This window comes from Littorina saxatilis, linkage group LG6 (assembly GCF_037325665.1).
Source record: "Littorina saxatilis isolate snail1 linkage group LG6, US_GU_Lsax_2.0, whole genome shotgun sequence".
Taxonomy (NCBI): domain Eukaryota; kingdom Metazoa; phylum Mollusca; class Gastropoda; order Littorinimorpha; family Littorinidae; genus Littorina; species Littorina saxatilis.
Window position 1 is genome coordinate 52,791,564 of NC_090250.1, and position 17,500 is coordinate 52,809,063.

The window sequence follows — 17,500 nt, forward strand, 5'->3', positions numbered from 1 at the left end:
AGACTCAACACAGCGAGCAAAGCGCTCTTCCATTACTGAAGTGAACCGAGACAAATGTCACCAAAATAGACTCAACACAGCGAGCAAAGCGCTCTTACATTACTGAAGTGAACCGAGACAAATGTCACCAAAATAGACTCAACACAGCGAGCAAAGCGCTCTTACATTACTGAAGTGAACCGAGACAAATGTCACCAAAATAGACTCAACACAGCGAGCAAAGCGCTCTTACATTACTGAAGTGAACCGAGACAAATGTCACCAAAATAGACTCAACACAGCGAGCAAAGCGCTCTTACATTACTGAAGTGAACCGAGACAAATGTCACCAAAACAGACTCAACACAGCGAGCAAAGCGCTCTTACATTACTGAAGTGAACCGAGACAAATGTCACCAAAATAGACTCAACACAGCGAGCAAAGCGCTCTTACATTACTGAAGTGAACCGAGACAAATGTCACCAAAATAGACTCAACACAGCGAGCAAAGCGCTCTTACATTACTGAAGTGAACCGAGACAAATGTCACCAAAATAGACTCAACACAGCGAGCAAAGCGCTCTTACATTACTGAAGTGAACCGAGACAAATGTCACCAAAATAGACTCAACACAGCGAGCAAAGCGCTCTTCCATTACTGAAGTGAACCGATACAAATGTCACCAAAACAGACTCAACACAGCGAGCAAAGCGCTCTTACATTACTGAAGTGAACCGAGACAAATGTCACCAAAATAGACTCAACACAGCGAGCAAAGCGCTCTTACATTACTGAAGTGAACCGAGACAAATGTCACCAAAATAGACTCAACACAGCGAGCAAAGCGCTCTTACATTACTGAAGTGAACCGAGACAAATGTCACCAAAATAGACTCAACACAGCGAGCAAAGCGCTCTTCCATTACTGAAGTGAACCGATACAAATGTCACCAAAACAGACTCAACACAGCGAGCAAAGCGCTCTTACATTACTGAAGTGAACCGAGACAAATGTCACCAAAATAGACTCAACACAGCGAGCAAAGCGCTCTTACATTACTGAAGTGAACCGAGACAAATGTCACCAAAATAGACTCAACACAGCGAGCAAAGCGCTCTTACATTACTGAAGTGAACCGAGACAAATGTCACCAAAACAGACTCAACACAGCGAGCAAAGCGCTCTTACATTACTGAAGTGAACCGAGACAAATGTCACCAAAATAGACTCAACACAGCGAGCAAAGCGCTCTTACACTACTGAAGTGAACCGAGACAAATGTCACCAAAATAGACTCAACACAGCGAGCAAAGCGCTCTTACATTACTGAAGTGAACCGATACAAATGTCACCAAAATAGACTCAACACAGCGAGCAAAGCGCTCTTACATTACTGAAGTGAACCGATACAAATGTCACCAAAATAGACTCAACACAGCGAGCAAAGCGCTCTTACATTACTGAAGTGAACCGATACAAATGTCACCAAAACAGACTCAACACAGCGAGCAAAGCGCTCTTCCATTACTGAAGTGAACCGAGACAAATGTCACCAAAATAGACTCAACACAGCGAGCAAAGCGCTCTTCCATTACTGAAGTGAACCGAGACAAATGTCACCAAAATAGACTCAACACAGCGAGCAAAGCGCTCTTCCATTACTGAAGTGAACCGAGACAAATGTCACCAAAACAGACTCAACACAGCAAGCAAACCGCTCTTACATTACTGAAGTGAACCGATACAAATGTCACCAAAATAGACTCAACGAGCGTCGGTGCATGGTGACCGGACATGGACAACATCACAAGAGTAGAAAAAAATGGGGAGGGGTCGCGCTTATATCAACATTTGGTGAAATGAGCTCTAACCAGACATGCATTAAGAAATTTCAATGAATACCAAAAAACAAGTTTATCTCGGCGCACCTCATTGTTAACGGCTGAAGGGAGGTAGACTCAACGGACATCATACGTGCGGACAGGCAAGGCAGGTGCAAGAGGTAATGGGGGACACGGTATTGTTGTCATGATGCAACCACCCCGCGTCACGTACACAACATGCCAAACCCAATTGATCCCTCCATGTGCAGCCATGCGAGAAGGACGGTTAGTACCGGCAGTATAATATAGAAATGGACAGTGTGATACCGTCCGTTTCAATCAACTGGCATTGGTTGTACGCCAAGACCTATGATGCTTGTGACTGTCAGAATAGTTTGCAGGACGTGTGTTCATGGTACGCCAAGACCTAATGATGCTTGTGACTGTCAGAATAGTTTGCAGGACGTGTGTTCATGGTACGCCAAGACCTATGTTGCTTGTGACTGTCAGAATAGTTTGCAGGACGTGTGTTCATGGTACGCCAAGACCTATGATGCTTGTGACTGTCAGAATAGTTTGCAGGACGTGTGTTCATGGTACGCCAAGACCTATGATGCTTGTGACTGTCAGAATAGTTTGCAGGACGTGTGTTCATGGTACGCCAAGACCTATGATGCTTGTGACTGTCAGAATAGTTTGCAGGACGTGTGTTCATGGTACGCCAAGACCTATGATGCTTGTGACTGTCAGAATAGTTTGCAGGACGTGTGTTCATGGTACGCCAAGACCTATGATGCTTGTGACTGTCAGAATAGTTTGCAGGACGTGTGTTCATGGTACGCCAAGACCTATGATGCTTGTGACTGTCAGAATAGTTTGCAGGACGTGTGTTCATGGTACGCCAAGACCTATGATGCTTGTGACTGTCAGAATAGTTTGCAGGACGTGTGTTCATGGTACGCCAAGACCTATGATGCTTGTGACTGTCAGAATAGTTTGCAGGACGTGTGTTCAGGGCAAACAATGAAAGCTGTTTTATATGGTTTACTTTTTTTGTTTTGAAATCTGACAGCAGAAGGACCCATAACAACAATCAATGATAAGAGCAAGCGCAAGCACACATGCACGCACGCACGCACGCACGCACGCACGCATGAACACACACACACACACACACACATACATACACACACACACACACACACACACACACACACATGTACACGCCTAGCCACATCTCAGTACACGCCTAGCCACAGTCTCAGTACACGCCCAGCCACATCGCAGTACACGCCTAGCCACATCTCAGTACACGCCTCGCCACATCTCAGTACACGCCCAGCCACATCTCAGTACACGCCTAGCCACATCTCAGTACACGCCCAGCCACATCTCAGTACACGCCCAGCCACATCTCAGTACACGCCTCGCCACATCTCAGTACACGCCCAGCCACATTTCAGTACACGCCGAGCCACATCTCAGTACACGCCCAGCCACACCCCAGTACACGCCTAGCCACATCTCAGTACACGCCGAGCCACATCTCAGTACACGCCTAACCACATCTCAGTACACGCCTAGCCACATCTCAGCAGTTATGTACACGCCTAACCACATCTCAGTACACGCCTAGCCACATCTCAGCAGTTATGTACACGCCTAGCCACATCTCGGTACACGCCTAACCACATCTCAGTACACGCCTAGCCACATCTCAGTACACACCTAGCCACATCTCAGTTATGTACACACCTAGCGACATCTCAGTTATGTACACACCTAGCCACATCTCAGTACACGCCTAGCCACATCTCAGTACACACCTAGCCACATCTCAGTACACGCCTAACCACATCTCAGTACACGCCTAGCCACATCTCAGTACACACCTAGCCACATCTCAGTTATGTACACACCTAGCCACATCTCAGTACACGCCTAGCCACATCTCAGTACACACCTAGCCACATCTCAGTACACGCCTAACCACATCTCAGTACACGCCTAGCCACATCTCAGTACACGCCTAGCCACATCTCAGTTATGTACACACCTAGCCACATCTCAGTACACGCCTAGCCACATCTCAGTACACACCTAGCCACATCTCAGTTATGTACACACCTAGCCACATCTCAGTTATGTACACACCTAGCCACATCTCAGTTATGTACACACCTAGCCACATCTCAGTTATGTACACACCTAGCCACATCTCAGTTATGTACACACCTAGCCACATCTCAGTTATGTACACACCTAGCCACATCTCAGTTATGTACACACCTAGCCACATCTCAGTTATGTACACGCCTAACCACATCTCAGTACACGCCTAGCCACATCTCAGCAGTTATGTACACGCCTAGCCACATCTCAGTACACACCTAGCCACATCTCAGATGGCGAGCCGAATCCTTCACATTGGAAGACCTGAGCCTTCAAAAGACATGTTACCAAAGAACAGGATGGGGTGTTAGAGGCGCTCTTCTTGCCGTGTAAAAGGTCATGTCCTTTGCCCCGGACATGCCCACACGTTCACACCCCCTCGCGCCCCCTAATTGGCGTAGAGGCGCGTCCCCCGGGATGGGGGAGCCTTCTCTACTAATTTCTGAGAGAAGGTCGCATCACTCTCGATGCCGTGAACCTAATTAGGATCTTTTTCTTGTTTCTTCTCTATTTCTGCCTCCCCAAAGTCCTTTTACTTTCCTTTTCTCACCCATAAAATTCTTCACTTATTACCCTTGTTAAGTGGTTCTTGTATAGAATATAGTCAATGTTTGTAAAGATTTTAGTCAAGCAGTATGTAAGAAATGTTAAGTCCTTTGTGCTGGAAACTTGCATTCTCCCAGTAAGGTCATATATTGTACTACGTTGCAAGCCCCTGGAGCAATTTTTTGATTAGTGCTTTTGTGAACAAAAAACACTTAACAAGTGGCTCTATCCCATCTCCCCCTTTCCCCTATCCCATCTCCCCCCTTTCCCTCGTCGCGATATAACCTTCGTGGTTGAAAACGACGTTAAACACCAAATAAAACGTTCACACGGAGTTAGAGCAGTCTGCCAATCAATTGCACACATACCAACAACCTACAAGCCAAGAGCTTTCCATGCAGAGCGCGACATTTTTGAATAAATCTGACTTCCTAATTTACATAAATGTCAGTCTGTAAAGTTAATTCAATGCCAGGTCTGCCTCATGTGATAATCAAGATTTTTAATTTCTGGTCTGTACAGAATACAACGAGGCTGCAGATGGTTGGTAGGTGTCACATTGAACAGAATGCTACTACTTCAGCGTAAACGACTGAACAGGTCCCGGCTGTAGAAGTTTGGTGTTGTTAGAGGGGGGTGGGAGGGGGAGTGCAGGCGGGGACTGGGAATGACTGGTTAGCGTATCCAGCAGAATTCTAAACTCTCAACCATTCAACTTCACCTATTTCTCAAAACTGCACGTTCGCGTTTGGGGGAGAGAGAAAAACACGCATTCAGAACCCTATGACATCTCCGTAGATCTACACTGATTATCCTTTCCGTAAACTCCCCCCCCCCCCCCTTCTTTACTGACCCCCCCCCCCCTCTTCCTCTCCCATGACCCCTTTTCCCTCCTTTCCTCCCTCCCAAACTATTCCCTGTGCCCCAACAGCTCTATTCCTTGACACAGAACGCGTTCTTCTCGAAACTCTTTCTGCGACACACAGGCTCACAGGACAGAAAGAAAGAGTGTCCAGAAAAAGAAAGCACGGAAGCAGAGAGAGAGAGAGGGAGAGAGAGAGAGAGAGAGAGAGAGAGAGAGAGAGAGAGAGAGAGAGAGAGAGAGAGAGAGAGAGAGAGAGAGAGAGATGGGTGGCGGGGGTAGGGGTCATCAAAATGTTGATTTTGCCCGCAAAACCCAAACAGATGCAGCCGAAGGAACGCCGAGACGGAGGGAGAGAAGTTTGCCAAGACAATGGCCGCCCGGGCCAAAGAGAGACATTGTCAAGCCCTCGATAAGCCAGGTAAAGGTGGAGATGAAGGGGGGAGGGGGGGGGGGGGTCCTCTTCTTTCCTGGACGCGGCCAGAACTGGATTGAGGACGGGAGGAGGAGGGGGTGGCGTGAGGGGCGAACCCTCCTGCGCGGGATGCGGCCAAAAGTGGACTTTGAAAGCGAATGATGTTGTCATCCCGACACGGGACTCTGTAAAGAAGGGACACGGGACTCTGTAAAGAAGGGACACTCAGGGCTGCGTGCCCAATTTTGTTTGGACGGGTTTTATTTGGGCTGGAGTTAGACGCAATTGGACATCCCCTGGCCGATGGGTTAGCGAGGGAGTGCAAGAGTTCTTCCCCCATGCAGGCTGGCAAGCCGACATGTACTGACCGTAAATGGTAAAAGGCACTGTCCTTCCAGTCTCCGGTCTGGCCAGGCTTTACATGGGTTAAGACCATCCTTCCACTTGGACACGTATCCAAAATCAACAGGCTGGATACTTTGTAAAGTGGGACTTTGTTTTAATGAATTAATTTCTTAAAAGTCACTTGTGTCAATCTGCGTAAATAATTCATCACACACACACACAAATCCCACTCCGCACAAAACGCATTCAGGATGTTGATTGTTGGAATGTGTCCAAGTCGAGGGTTGGTCGTATCCCGTGTCTTCTTCTTCAGCGTTCCACAATTGTCTAGTTACGTGTGAGCTCGTTTGCCCATTTGTGTTCCCCACACTATACTCTGAGAGCATAGTCAGCTTCACTCCGCTTTCGTTGAGTAGGCATGTTGGGTATTTTCTTGTTTCCATAACCCACCGAACTCCGACATGGATTACAGGATCTTTTCCGTGCGTACTTGGTCTTGTGCTTGCGTGTACACACGAAGGGGGTTAAGTCACTAAGCAGGTCTGCACATAAGTTGACCTGGGAGATCGGAAAAATCTCCACTCTTAACCCACCAGGCGGCAGCGACCGGGATTCGAACTCACGACCTCCCGATTAGGAGGCCGCGACGTCTTACCACCACGCCACTGCGCCCGTCGCATCCCGTGTAAAAACTTGTGACGTATCACGGGAAGGCCTGTGCCTTTGTCACCCTGCTCCGATGGGCGAAACAAAGTTGGACGGCAGTCAAACAAGAATGTTTTTCCACGAAGTGTTTAATCCAGCCTGTCCCTCCCCCGGGCCATAGGCCAGACGTTTGTAATGACAACTGGATGGCCGTCAGGAGTGATCCAATGACTTCTAACAGTAAATCTAACGCTGTTCGCAATTCTTACAAATGTTGTTCTCAAAATGTAAAAGCAAATCTAGCGCTTATCTCAATTCTTACAAATGTTGTTCTCAAAATGTAAAAGCAAATCTAGCGCTTATCTCAATTCTTACAAATGTTGTTCTCAAAATGTAAAAGCAAATCTAGCGCTTATCTCAATTCTTACAAATGTTGTTCTCAAAATGTAAAAGCAAATCTAGCGCTTATCTCAATTCTTACAAATGTTGTTCTCAAAATGTAAAAGCAAATCTAGCGCTTATCTCAATTCTTACAAATGTTGTTCTCAAAATGTAAAAGCAAATCTAGCGCTTATCTCAATTCTTACAAATGTTGTTCTCAAAATGTAAAAGCAAATCTAGCGCTTATCTCAATTCTTACAAATGTTGTTCTCAAAATGTAAAAGCAAATCTAGCGCTTATCTCAATTCTTACAAATGTTGTTCTCAAAATGTAAAAGCAAATCTAGCGCTTATCTCAATTCTTACAAATGTTGTTCTCAAAATGTAAAAGCAAATCTAGCGCTTATCTCAATTCTTACAAATGTTGTTCTCAAAATGTAAAAGCAAATCTAGCGCTTATCTCAATTCTTACAAATGTTGTTCTCAAAATGTAAAAGCAAATCTAGCGCTTATCTCAATTCTTACAAATGTTGTTCTCAAAATGTAAAAGCAAATCTAGCGCTTATCTCAATTCTTACAAATGTTGTTCTCAAAATGTAAAAGCAAATCTAGCGCTTATCTCAATTCTTACAAATGTTGTTCTCAAAATGTAAAAGCAAATCTAGCGCTTATCTCAATTCTTACAAATGTTGTTCTCAAAATGTAAAAGCAAATCTAGCGCTTATCTCAATTCTTACAAATGTTGTTCTCAAAATGTAAAAGCAAATCTAGCGCTTATCTCAATTCTTACAAATGTTGTTCTCAAAATGTAAAAGCAAATCTAGCGCTTATCTCAATTCTTACAAATGTTGTTCTCAAAATGTAAAAGCAAATCTAGCGCTTATCTCAATTCTTACAAATGTTGTTCTCAAAATGTAAAAGCAAATCTAGCGCTTATCTCAATTCTTACAAATGTTGTTCTCAAAATGTAAAAGCAAATCTAGCGCTTATCTCAATTCTTACAAATGTTGTTCTCAAAATGTAAAAGCAAATCTAGCGCTTATCTCAATTCTTACAAATGTTGTTCTCAAAATGTAAAAGCAAATCTAGCGCTTATCTCAATTCTTACAAATGTTGTTCTCAAAATGTAAAAGCAAATCTAGCGCTTATCTCAATTCTTACAAATGCTCTCAGAGTGTAAAACTGTTAATCTAAAGCTCTTCATAACTTGCATCTTTCCTCATTTTCGTTTCCCGATACGGTACTTCTTCACAAATATTGAGTGCCTCGAAGTCTTGTGATAATGTGAACCTTGGCAGTTTCCTGATAAGCAACATCTTCTTTTTTTGATCTCAGTCGCTAAATAAGGTGTGGTAAGGGAACTAACTCGCCAATCTGTACCTGCAATCACTATTACTTGGTTTTGAAAACATATATAGTACACATCAGTTTTACATGGAGCACACTTTCAACAATCCTATGTCTCATCAGTTAGAACTGTATTCCCTTCATCTCCAAACCCACCCATCTCATCCCCCCTCTTTCATTGCCCCGTATGCAGCCAAGTCTGTGAGATCAGAAGAAGTCAACTTACAAAACATGCTCGATCCCTCTAAATATAGGTCTCTGCTCGAACCGACAACGATATGCCCCGAATAACATTTTATAACACCCACACAAACTGAAGCGTGCACATTTTATAACGCACTCAAAACCACCAAATGACATGCACGGGGATAAAACTTAAGCCCACAGGCTAGCAGTAACATGCGCAATCGCGATTTTATATCACCCAACCCGAGAAGTGACGCGCACAGAAGTAAACTTTAAATAAAACACTCCCACCAACGTGGATGACACGCACAGTCCATCTTTATCTCTTTAATGATTAGAAGGGGCTTGAAGCATTGCAGTTCAAACGATCCCGCGTAAGACACCCTGTAATAAATGCGCCTATAAGTACAGATAATAGCATGTTAATGCTCCGATTTTCTCACTAAACGGTAATTTAAGAGAGCATGTCGCAGTGTTTGAAGCGTCATTGGCTCACGATCACCTCAAGTAAGAGCGAGGCTCACTGCGAAGGAATGGCCGTGCGTCGACAAGAAAGAGTTTCTGCATCAGTCAAAGAATATTTTGAGGAGAGAGTTTAACAACCTTCCCCTTAAAATGTATTCCATTGCCTTTTAGGGACTGGAGTAATGCTAATGTCAAAGTAACCTCAGTGTCTAACCCCCCCCCCCCCCCACCCCAGTCACCCTGCATGGCCCCAACCCTCCATTTCATAGAGGGAAAAGCTTCTCTGTGGTCAAAACACTAGCTCATCGGCGAACTCTTCCATTAGAACCTTCGTAGACATTTGTTGCATCTACCATGGACTTTTCTTTCGTATTTCGGTAACTCTCCATTCCAGTCCTTTGCTCTATGTTTAGTTTTGCTCTGCCTCTCAATCTCCGTCTGAATGTCTGTCTACGTAACTCTGTCACTTTCTCTCTCTCTGTCTGTCTATCTCTCTGTCTATCTGTCTGTCTGTCTGTTTGTCAGTCCTCTCTCTCTCTCTCTCTCTCTCTCTCTCTCTCTCTCTCTCTCTCTCTCTCTCTCTCTCTCTCTCTCTTTCTCTCTGGACAACTGCATTTGTCTTTTTGACATGAACACGGACACAAAAGAAGTGCAAAAGGCCGACAACAAAAAGAAAGACGTATATTGTCCACTGAAAGGCCACTGACCGATCGCATGGTGTAGTCAGGCTAAAAACAGCCAACCGCCGTTGTCCATGGCTTGTAACGTTGTCCAACGACAAGGGTCAAGATGAATTGCACGTGCAAGAAAAACCTCTTTGGGTCTTGTAGTCGCTAAGCCTTGTTTTTCGGATAAAACCGCATACCCGGAATAGTCAGTTTAGTGCTTCAGTGCAGTGGTGTTTTTGCAAGAACTTGAAGAAGCGTGAGAGTGATTCTGAAAATGTACTAGCCAGAGAGCAAACTTTACTAGCCAAACCAATCATTTGCTTCAGCAACTTTACTCGTATTTGGCGAGTAGATGACCATTTCTACTCGCCAGTTACATGTTTCTACTCGCCGTGGCGAGTAAAATACTCGCCACTTTCAGGCCTGCATAGAGAGACAGACAAATACAGAAAGACAGACAGAGAAAGAGAGATTCAAACAAAACAAGAAATTCCTCCGAGGTAGGAAAAACACCCCCGTCAAAGGGAAATAACCTTCTCAGTTGGTGGCAGTGACTGAGTGAGAATGGTTATTTCCCTTTGACCATTAAGATGTCCCTCTATAAGTCCTTGTATAATTTTAATCCACCAATAACTCCCTAACCGTGTGTTTGACTGGTCCCAATTTTTGTAAGGACCGTCTCAGGAATGTATAGAACCTGTTCACCAAGTTTTGTGACGATCGGTCCGTTCATTCTTGAGATCTATATATATGCGAACACAAACACACAAACAAACAAACAAACAAACACATCGACCGAAACCTATACACACCCCTATACCGGGGGTGTAAATAGCGGAAGAAACAAACAGGCACACAGAAGGCAGACAAACCTACAGGGAGGCAGAGAACGAGACAGAATGTCATGCCAGGCAGACAAACCTACAGGGAGGCAGAGAACGAGACAGAATGTCATGCCAGGCAGACAAACCTACAGGGAGGCAGAGAACTAGACAGAATGTCATGCCAGGCAGACAAACCTACAGGGAGGCAGAGAACTAGACAGAATGTCATGCCAGGCAGACAAACCTACAGGGTGGCAGAGAACTAGACAGAATGTCATGCCAGGCAGACAAACCTACAGGGAGGCAGAGAACTAGACAGAATGTCATGCCAGGCAGACAAACCTACAGGGAGGCAGAGAACTAGACAGAATGTCATGCCAGGCAGACAAACCTACAGGGAGGCAGAGAACTAGACAGAATGTCATGCCAGGCAGACAAACCTACAGGGAGGCAGAGAACTAGACAGAATGTCATGCCAGGCTGACAAACCTACAGGGAGGCAGAGAACTAGACAGAATGTCATGCCAGGCAGACAAACCTACAGGGAGGCAGAGAACTAGACAGAATGTCACGCCAGGCAGAGAACTAGACAGAATGTCATGCCAGGCAGAGAACTAGACAGAATGTCATGCCAGGCAGACAAACCTACAGGGAGGCAGAGAACTAGACAGAATGTCACGCCAGGCAGAGAACTAGACAGAATGTCATGCCAGGCAGAGAACTAGACAGAATGTCATGCCAGGCAGACAAACCTACAGGGAGGCAGAGAACTAGACAGAATGTCATGCCAGGCAGAGAACTAGACAGAATGTCACGCCAGGCAGAGAACGAGACAGAATGTCATGCCAGGCAGAGAACTAGACAGAATGTCATGCCAGGCAGAGAACTAGACAGAATGTCATGCCAGGCAGACAAACCTACAGGGAGGCAGAGAACTAGACAGAATGTCATGCCAGGCAGACAAACCTACAGGGAGGCAGAGAACTAGACAGAATGTCATGCCAGGCAGAGAACTAGACAGAATGTCACGCCAGGCAGAGAACGAGACAGAATGTCATGCCAGGCAGAGAACTAGACAGAATGTCATGCCAGGCAGAGAACTAGACAGAATGTCACGCCAGGCAGAGAACGAGACAGAATGTCATGCCAGGCAGAGAACTAGACAGAATGTCATGCCAGGCAGACAAACCTACAGGGAAGCAGAGAACTAGACAGAATGTCATGCCAGGCAGAGAACTAGACAGAATGTCACGCCAGGCAGAGAACTAGACAGAATGTCATGCCAGGCAGAGAACTAGACAGAATGTCATGCCAGGCAGACAAACCTACAGGGAGGCAGAGAACTAGACAGAATGTCATGCCAGGCAGACAAACCTACAGGGTGGCAGAGAACTAGACAGAATGTCATGCCAGGCAGACAAACCTACAGGGAGGCAGAGAACTAGACAGAATGTCATGCCAGGCAGACAAACCTACAGGGAGGCAGAGAACTAGACAGAATGTCATGCCAGGCAGACAAACCTACAGGGAGGCAGAGAACTAGACAGAATGTCATGCCAGGCAGAGAACTAGACAGAATGTCATGCCAGGCAGACAAACCTACAGGGAGGCAGAGAACTAGACAGAATGTCATGCCAGGCAGACAAACCTACAGGGAGGCAGAGAACTAGACAGAATGTCATGCCAGGCAGACAAACCTACAGGGAGGCAGAGAACGAGACAGAATGTCATGCCAGGCAGAGAACTAGACAGAATGTCATGCCAGGCAGACAAACCTACAGGGAGGCAGAGAACTAGACAGAATGTCATGCCAGGCAGAGAACGAGACAGAATGTCATGCCAGGCAGAGAACTAGACAGAATGTCATGCCAGGCAGAGAACTAGACAGAATGTCATGCCAGGCAGACAAACCTACAGGGAGGCAGAGAACTAGACAGAATGTCATGCCAGGCAGACAAACCTACAGGGAGGCAGAGAACTAGACAGAATGTCATGCCAGGCAGACAAACCTACAGGGTGGCAGAGAACTAGACAGAATGTCATGCCAGGCAGACAAACCTACAGGGAGGCAGAGAACTAGACAGAATGTCATGCCAGGCAGACAAACCTACAGGGAGGCAGAGAACTAGACAGAATGTCATGCCAGGCAGAGGGCGTGTACCATGTAAACGAAACAGACGTAGAGACACAGTCAAAACAGACAGAATCAAACTCCGCGAAAGGGGATTAGTCCAACGAGACAATACACACCAGAATCAGTCACAAAAAACCACAGTCACTTATCAGCATCTGACCTGGTAGATTCTGCAGAAGGAGCAGGATTGGTCGCAGGATTGGACGCAGGATCAGCCCAACTGGAGCGGTTCCTGAGGTCGAGAGCCGTCCCCATGGGAGGGTAGGCAAAGCGTCGTCTCACCGTCGACATGTCGTCTGTAGGTATCACTCCGCTACTCTCCGCGTATCTACTCCCGGTACCTCTCCTTGTCCAGCATGCTGAAGCTGGAGTCTTGCGTTCCCTTATTATCTACTCTTTGAATAATTGTTTTCTCTCTCTCTCTCTCGAAACGTTTTGTAAATGGTGCACCTACCACGTTGGCTGTGATTTGTTGTGTTGTATCCTTCCTTGATATCCGCCAGAGGATAACACACCAAGCTGGTGCTGAGGATTCTGATCTTCTTTTCACTTTGGTCGGACCACTCCACTCACATCTTATGCACTCTTGGTCTCACACGCGGTGTCTGATGAGAGGTAAATAACAGCCAATGGCTTCTTATAATGGCGATGATTTAACTCGATTGGAATCACTCCACTCACAGTTTATGCGCTCTTGATTTTACACGCATTAGTGTCTGTTGAAAGGTTGACAAAGCAAATGGTATTGATTTAATCTGTTTTTGTTCCTCGAACCAGTGAAAATGCGCAGTTATCGCTGAAAACCAGTTTCTCACGACTATCACCAAGTTCCTATCACAACAACTTCACAAAAACTGTCACTCCAGTGAAGGCATAAAAACACATAATACATTTCTTAGAAGTATTTTTTAGAGTGGTTTTAAGCAAACTGGGTCCACCATACAAAGCTCAGAATCAAGTTTTCCGGGTTTTGGATCTCACGCTCAAAACTCTATAGGGTATGCACACATGCACAAGTCGCATAGTTTCCTCACAGCACATCAACGACAACAAAGCAATCACAGTGATCCGCCTTGTCCGCTTTCAAGATATTTTCCTCGACGTAACCTCCACACAGTCGAGTACACAATCTTATACAAGACCTGCACAAATTAAAACACACAGCCTTCTCAAACGAAGTCAGAGCTACACCGACCAGATTTGGCCACCACCAAACTGACATCTATGCATTCCGCCCGCATGCCTACAACTGCCGTCTCCCTCTCATCACACTCAGCATCAACACTCAGCCCCCTGTTTTCTTAAGGTGTTACGAGTGTGTTCGGGTTGCGGTTCTTGCTCATGTTTATACTCACTGAGTTACTTCCCTTGGATCTGGATCTGGATCTGGATCTGGATAACCCGCCTGGGTTGGTGGTTTGCGGGTGCGAATGCGTATACGCACGGTTCAGTGTGCTTTCGCGAAAGGGTGTGTCATATGCACGGCTAGAACTAAGATACTTCTTGATTTCAGTAAATAGTTTCATTACATGTCAACTAAATGATTTTTTAGAGATCGCCAAATGGTATTGTGTGAATAACATCATTCGATCGATTGTACGCACGGCGCCGTGCTTCTAGTAGCTCAGTCCATTCCTTCTTTCCGGTGTGGCAACAGACGTGTTTCTGGCGAAAGAATCGGCGTTTTCAACTCGCCATATCTTCATATTCATTCGGACTAGAACAACGAAATATAAATTTCTTGTAAAAAAAATCCCGAGCCTTGCGACTCTGGTAGTCATTTTCTTATGCGAAGCGGCCTTTGGTAGGTACGACAGTTTTAGTCACCCAAGTATATATCTGGACGAGTTTTCAATGGCGTATACATTTGAAGTCTGTGAATGTTGTGATTACAAATCATTTCGGGGCACCCCTCAGTCTATAAGTACAGACAAACAAATTGCATGGAACGAAAGTTGAGAGGCTGGACTGTAAGTTGTTGTTTTGACTTCTACAAATCTCGCAGGTCTTTTATGCAAAACAGACTCAAAATTGCATTGTTCACGCAAGTGTAGATGACGAGACTATCGAAGGAATGGAATACACTTGCCTACAGATATAATAGACAGACACTGTCTATTTATATCTATGACTTACCCTAGCCCATATGTTAGAATAAAGAACATACTTTGCTCTTTTGAATGATGTATGATTTGGCACTGTACACAGGATTTTAGACCTGCCCCCGAAGTGATTTTTCCATAAACCCGTCAAAAAGCTCACTCTGTTTTGGCCGTAAAAAGCGCCCAAATGAAGTCAATTTCTAACCTGTGTCGTGTGTTCGAAGGAGCACATCTCAGCGATGCCATTGCCTTGCAACCTCAAAGAAATATATTTTAATAACCCGCTAAATGAACGTTTTTTTAGTGTGAAATAAAAGCCGGAGATTTGCTTCGTTTCTTTGCTGCGACACAAAACCAAAACCAACTATAGATCTGCGGTGACATTATGAGTTCGTTTTCGACATTGCAGTGAAGTTGCGTGGATCTTCGACGATTCCCGTTCGGTTTAATGTGGATAGAGCTTTGATTGAATGTAACTGCTTTGAAAAGTTACAACATGAGTCCTTGGGATCGATGTTTTTCGGTAAACTTCTTCGTATCCTTGACTTTACTTTTGACTTGAACAGATCCAGATCGGCTGGGGCTGTTGATCGCCTACACAGATCTATATGAAGTTGACTCGACACGGCGAACCGCCGAATCCGTGCCCTCTCGTCGGTCCTACCCCCAAATCCCTTACCAGCCTCAGACCCCACCTCACCATTCTAACCTCACTGGCGTACTATGTGTGATTATCCCTTCCTCATGAAAGAGAAAGTGGAGAAAGGGGAAAAATGAAGATTTTTTCTCAATACATGTACACAACAGTCAGGGATAGTCAGGGATTGTTGACATGTACATTGTCAAGAGGTCAAAACAAATTTTAAAAGCTGTTGGACACTGCACTAGTGTTGCTCTAATCAAGGCGAGTCTGGAACAATAGGTCCACCCCACCAAAAAGTCAACATGGAATTAGTTATGATTTTTTTTGCCTTTTTGCTTGGGTACGGCCAAGTCAAAAAGGTGAGAGGGGTTACAAATAGTCATAACAAGTTCAGTTTGGGGTCTTTTTCAAATCTGTTTGATGCATCTTGTCTGTGACCATTGTGGCTATGCACTCAAAGTCAAAAAAGTGCAGAAAGGTGACAAATGAAGATTTTTCCTTCTTTCAAGACAATGTGTGATTTGGCACATTTTGCCTCAGTCTTTATCAAGAGCCTGTCTAACCCACTTTGAAGCTGTTGGAGACTGCAGTAGTGTTCCTTACATCAAGGCGAGTGCACAATGGTGCATTTCGAACCCCCCCCCCCCCCCTAATGTTCACTTTAATATCAATCAATCAATAGATATTCAGTCACAGTTTAACTAACTCATTCACCCTCATCACTCACTCATCCATCCATCACAACAACACTGTTTGATGCACAAACTGCCTGCCTACCGCACTGGGAAGCCGCTTCGCTTCGCAACAACAACAACAACACTGAAAACTAGCCGGGAAATACCCCCACCACACGTGTCACACGTGTGCTTGTTTCTTCCGACTAATATCAATTTTGAAGAAAAAAAAGGACGGCCCCAGCAATCTCATTACTCTGAAAGGGGAACCGGAAGTGGCTAGTCCTCAGGTTTCGAAGTTGACCGATATTCCCACTAAAGTGACCTCCAGCCATCCATTAGAATGTAGGTCCGTGCTCCCACAGTCCAATGCCGCGAATTGTTGTTACAGCCCCTTACTTTTTTATGTACGGAATCCGGTAGTCTTTTTGTTGTTGTTAAATAATTATATTGCCAAACGTTATGACATTTTGGGATAATTGAACAAGTTTCAATACACATTGGCTGAGCACCTGTGTGCTCAAAGGAAATGTCGCTTGTTTTTATCAAAACTAATTTTCAATGGTCATTCGTGCAAACCGTCACACAAACATGCGTGCCTCTGTGCCTCTGTGAGTATGCGTGTGGCTGCTTTCATAGTTAGGGTGCAAGCGTTTTAATCATTTACCCCACACCAAAAGCCCCCCCCCCTCCCCCACACACACACACACCCCGATACCTGTCAAATTCCCTCAGAATGCATCACGGACTTACATTACGTCCGTGGAATGCATGAACAATTCCGTTACCTCAGATCATCACCAGGAAAAATTCCTCCGCATCCAAAATATCAGGACTTTAGATATCAGATACCGACTTTATGTAATGCGCTTCTAAATCATATTCGCAAAGAGAGAGAGAGAGAGAGAGAGAGAGAGAGAGAGAGAGAGAGAGAGAGAGAGAGAGAGAGAGAGAGAGAGAGAGAGAGAGAGAGAGAGAGAGACACGAAGAAGGGAAGCTACAATCGCCCCAGGCCATATATACTATTTGTTTCCTGAGCCTGGACCATTGAGACGGTTACCTCATAGATCTGTTCGTTCTTCAGTTTGTCGGTGTCAAAAGTTATACCCCCATTCCACACAACCGTTCTTTGTCCCGTTCCCGTACCAACCAAGGGCTGCTGCCACAACAATGGAACGCTGCGCAAACGGCCGTTCATGAGAGTGACTGCTGTAACAGCAAAACTAGTGTGAAACATAAGTAATCAATTTATCCACTTGACTATATTCACAACAGGGACCTATCACT

At 45.3% G+C, this 17,500-nt stretch overlaps 1 protein-coding gene across 2 annotated transcripts in view; it reads right to left on the reverse strand.

Annotated features, from left to right (window-relative positions):
* The window catches only part of LOC138969521 (protein Shroom3-like), a 276,416-nt gene that overhangs the window by 196,795 nt on the left and 62,121 nt on the right, over positions 1 to 17,500 (reverse strand). The window contains exon 1 of one of the 2 annotated variants that reach the window (XM_070342339.1): positions 12,955 to 13,982. The exons of the other annotated variant lie outside the window; for it this stretch is intronic. Coding sequence (XP_070198440.1) covers positions 12,955 to 13,085 — 131 coding nt within the window. The 5' untranslated portion in view covers positions 13,086 to 13,982. Of the gene's footprint in view, positions 1 to 12,954; positions 13,983 to 17,500 lie in introns of those variants that run through there. 2 annotated transcript variants of the gene reach the window in all.